Genomic DNA, 3,688 nt, shown 5'->3' with positions numbered 1-3,688 from the left:
TAAATGTAATATAAAATATTTAATCATAATATTTTGAATATTGAAAATAATTTTTTAAACATTTAATGAGCTTTTAACATTTTTAACATTCTTTAAATTTAAAAGTCATTTGAAAAATTTCTCTGAGCTAATAGATGTACATTAACATTGCATTGTTCAGATAGTTCTTCAAAAGAGGGGAGAAATCTTACATGCAATATTTCACTTGTGGTCATTAGTTTTGTAAAAGAACCCTGAAGTAAAGTTCTAATATATATACTATAAATTTTTTAAGATTTAGGTTGTACAGTCATTTCTCTTTTTTAATATATAATTTTAACTTTTTTTTAGTTGAAAATATTCTACCAGCTGATTACAGTACATTAATATTACATTATCCAGATAGTTCCTCAAATCTGGGAGGCATTCCTACACGTAGTATTTCACTTGTACTCATTAGATTTTAGGGCACGCACAAATTGAAATCTCAACATATATCACTTTAAAATATGCATGAACTGCCCTCTAAGGCTCTACCCATATAAAAATAAAACCAGGAAAATCGAACCATAGACTACCATTAATCCAACATTGCTCAGATTTGTATAAATTTTTACATAAACATCCTACACGACTGATAAGCACAGTATAAATACTTTGAAACTCGTTAAACCACAACCAGTTTACTCTTATACCTGAGCAAAATCGTCTCTCATGATCATCAGCCTTTTAAGAATATACAAAATCAAAATAATCTACATTAAAACCATCTACTATTCTGATGTGGGCTCTGCATTGAGATCCAGGCTCCCCACAGGCATATACTCATCAACTACTACGGAATTCCTTGCTTTTTTTATTTTACAGCAACTTAAATTCCCTTGTGCAGAAGCATTAGCTTTACTAACAAAGCAAGAAAAATCCTCCCACTCGAATGAGGGCTTCCAAAGAGACTTCCTTTTGATGTCATGGACGCCCACATTTTCAACTGTAGAAATCTTCTGAAAATCCATTCTCCTCTGTCTAAAATCTCTGTGCATTTCCTGTATTCTATCAATTAAAGCCGAAAATTCTTGAAACCCATCTCCATTGTCACCTGTTCGTTGTCTTTTGCTTGCAATTCCTCCATCAAATTCTGAGCGCGCATGCTTTGGAGAACAGTGCAATTTCTCAGGTGGTCCCTTGGATTCCATTAAACAATTCCTAGGGGGAGAACAGATCCAGACCTGCATTTCACCCACACCCACAAATTAAACAATCTCTATCTGCCAAAATCATAATGTACTATGTCCTATATAGAGTAAAACAACAGTCTCTGAAAAAATTCTGAAGAAATCGTGATAATAAAGAGCAGTTTACTAAAAAAATCTCCCACCGACTCAGTTAAAATTGGGTAATCTGCCACATGCAAGACCACAGTTGGAGGAGTGACGTCATGGAAAACGTTTGCTTACGTAGTGTGGCGTCACCACTATGAGCGAACAGTGATAATGAGTGAGCGAGGGAATAGTAGAGCGAATCTCATAAAAATCAAAGAATGCTAAAAATCAACGAAAGTTTATGCATTATTGGTGGATGTCTGTTTGCTAAACTTGTAAAATGAGGGACCACTGAAATTAAGTAAAGTAGATGAAATGGGCACATCCTCATCCACCACCATGTTCGTTTCCAAAGTTAGAAGTCACTAGCAGGTCCATGGCCTAGGGGATTGCGTGTACTCATAATAATGCATCCTTCACATCTCTACTGTCTCAGGCTCAGATATAACTTGTGTTATCGTTTATCACTTTCTATATGAATCATGTATGAAATTATTCTACTTGGTTAAAATTTGACAATGACTACTTTCTCTATAAGTCATGTATGCAATTATTCTAGCGACTTAAAATTTGACAGTGACTACTTTCTATATGAGTCATGTATGCAATTATTCTACTTAAATTTGGCAATGACAACGGCTTAGCATTTAGAAATTTGATCAATTCTAATATGAGTACACTATTCTTAAACATTATCCAGTACTTTCTGAATGGCATGCTTTTTCTTTATCTTGTCATGATGAGATGAAATGTTTTTTCTTTTCTTTTTGAGGACAATATGTTTGTTCGTTTTATAATTATCAGTAAAAGTGGGGAATCTTTTCATACACCTTTTCTAAGGTGGTCTCCAACATATATAATTATAATTTTAATATGTTTGGTTAATGTGTAATTTAAACCTTATATAAATTTAAGGTAAGAAATGAATTGCTTATCAATTCAAATTAGAGATATAACAAAGGTTACATGATATTTAAGCCTAATCCAAATTTAGTACATTTTTTTTAATATATCAGAAATAATTTACTATTTTTTTTTTATTTCAAAGTTTTTATTTTGTAGGTGGTATGTACATTTACTTGATTTTCTTAGATTCTTTAAAAAGGGTATTTCTTTTATTTCAACAATTTACATTTTTTTAAAGTTTCAGTTCATATGTTTGTTCGCATAATTTTACACATCTACCAAGGCAATTAAAATTATAAATAAGATTAGTGTAAAGAGAAAAATGCAAACTAGAATAGTGCTTACTCTAACCTTTTTTTCACCAAAAGTTTATGCCACTTTGGGTTTATGTTTCGAACCCATGATTTGCACATTTTGGTATAATCACTAACCTTGTCATTCTTAGATATAGGAATATTTCATTTTCAATTTTTTTAATCTATTTTTAGTTTTATGTTTACCCTAATTTTTTTTTCGCTATAAGTTTATGCTACTTTGGGTGTATGTTTTGGATGCATGATTTGTATACATGATTTGACCATTTTGCTATAATTACTAACCTTGGCATTGTTAGATATACCACTATTCCCTATTCAAAATTATTTTAATAAATTCCCAGTTTTGTGTTTACCTTTACCATTTTTCACTATAGGTTAATGCCACTTTGGATTTATGTTCTGGATGCATGATTTGCACACATGATTGACCATTTTGATATAGTCATTAGCCTTGGCATACTTAGATATACTACTAGTTATTCCCTAATCAAAATTGTTTCAATCAACTCCTAGTTTTGTCTTCATCTTCATAGGCAATTATTGTTGCAATCCTATTATATAGACAAAAATGGTGGCTCAATCTTATATAATTTTAAAATTATAGTTTATGTGATTCAAGGCTAGCATTCTTAAGATCCAACCATTATGCATAGATGTCATTAGCCTTGGCATACTTAGATATGCTTCTAGTTATTTCCTAGTCAAAATTATTTCAATCAACTCCTAGTTTTGTCTTCATCTTAATAGACAATTATTGTTGCAATCCTATTAGATAGACAACAATGTTGGCTCAATCTTATATAATTTTAAAATTATGGTTTAGGTGTTTCAAGGCTGGCATTCTTAAGATCCAACCATTATGCATAGATGTGGGGATGAATTTTCAAATTCATGTGTTTAGGACTTATATTAAATACATCATCATATGTTATTTACAAATAATAATGAATGTATAAAGGCCATGTTTTGACCAAAAAAATATCAACTCATTCTTTCCTTTTTTAAATACATACATTGTGGGTGATCACACAATATTGGGTTGCACTTTTTTGGTCTATCACACAATTTTTCAGAAAATATAATGATTTAAGCTAAGAGGTCCCATTTGAAGTAATTAATTGAAGAGAGTTAGATCAAATCCTCTTAGATCAATCTCCCTTGGATAGA

General features: G+C 31.1%; 1 protein-coding gene across 1 annotated transcript; it reads right to left on the bottom strand.

Annotated features, from left to right (window-relative positions):
- Nucleotides 1-559: 559 nt before the first annotated feature.
- LOC131031354 (uncharacterized) lies at nt 560-1,500 on the bottom strand. The gene is made up of 2 exons (XM_057962450.2): nt 1,355-1,500; nt 560-1,205 (listed from the first exon to the last, which is right to left on the bottom strand). The coding sequence occupies exon 2, from the start codon at nt 1,170-1,172 to the stop codon at nt 753-755; it is 420 nt and encodes a 139-aa protein (XP_057818433.1). The 5' UTR covers nt 1,173-1,205; nt 1,355-1,500; the 3' UTR covers nt 560-752.
- Between the last annotated feature and the right edge of the window lie 2,188 nt (nt 1,501-3,688).

The sequence above is a fragment of the Cryptomeria japonica genome, chromosome 5 (genome assembly GCF_030272615.1).
Source record: "Cryptomeria japonica chromosome 5, Sugi_1.0, whole genome shotgun sequence".
Classification (NCBI taxonomy): domain Eukaryota; kingdom Viridiplantae; phylum Streptophyta; class Pinopsida; order Cupressales; family Cupressaceae; genus Cryptomeria; species Cryptomeria japonica.
Note: the sequence above shows the minus strand (reverse complement) of the source record. Positions and strands in the feature narration are given on the sequence as shown.

Excerpts from the sequence above, each read along its gene's own strand:
- LOC131031354 (XM_057962450.2), bottom strand. The coding sequence starts at position 1,172 with ATGGAATCCAAGGGACCACCTGAGAAATTGCACTGTTCTCCAAAGCAT.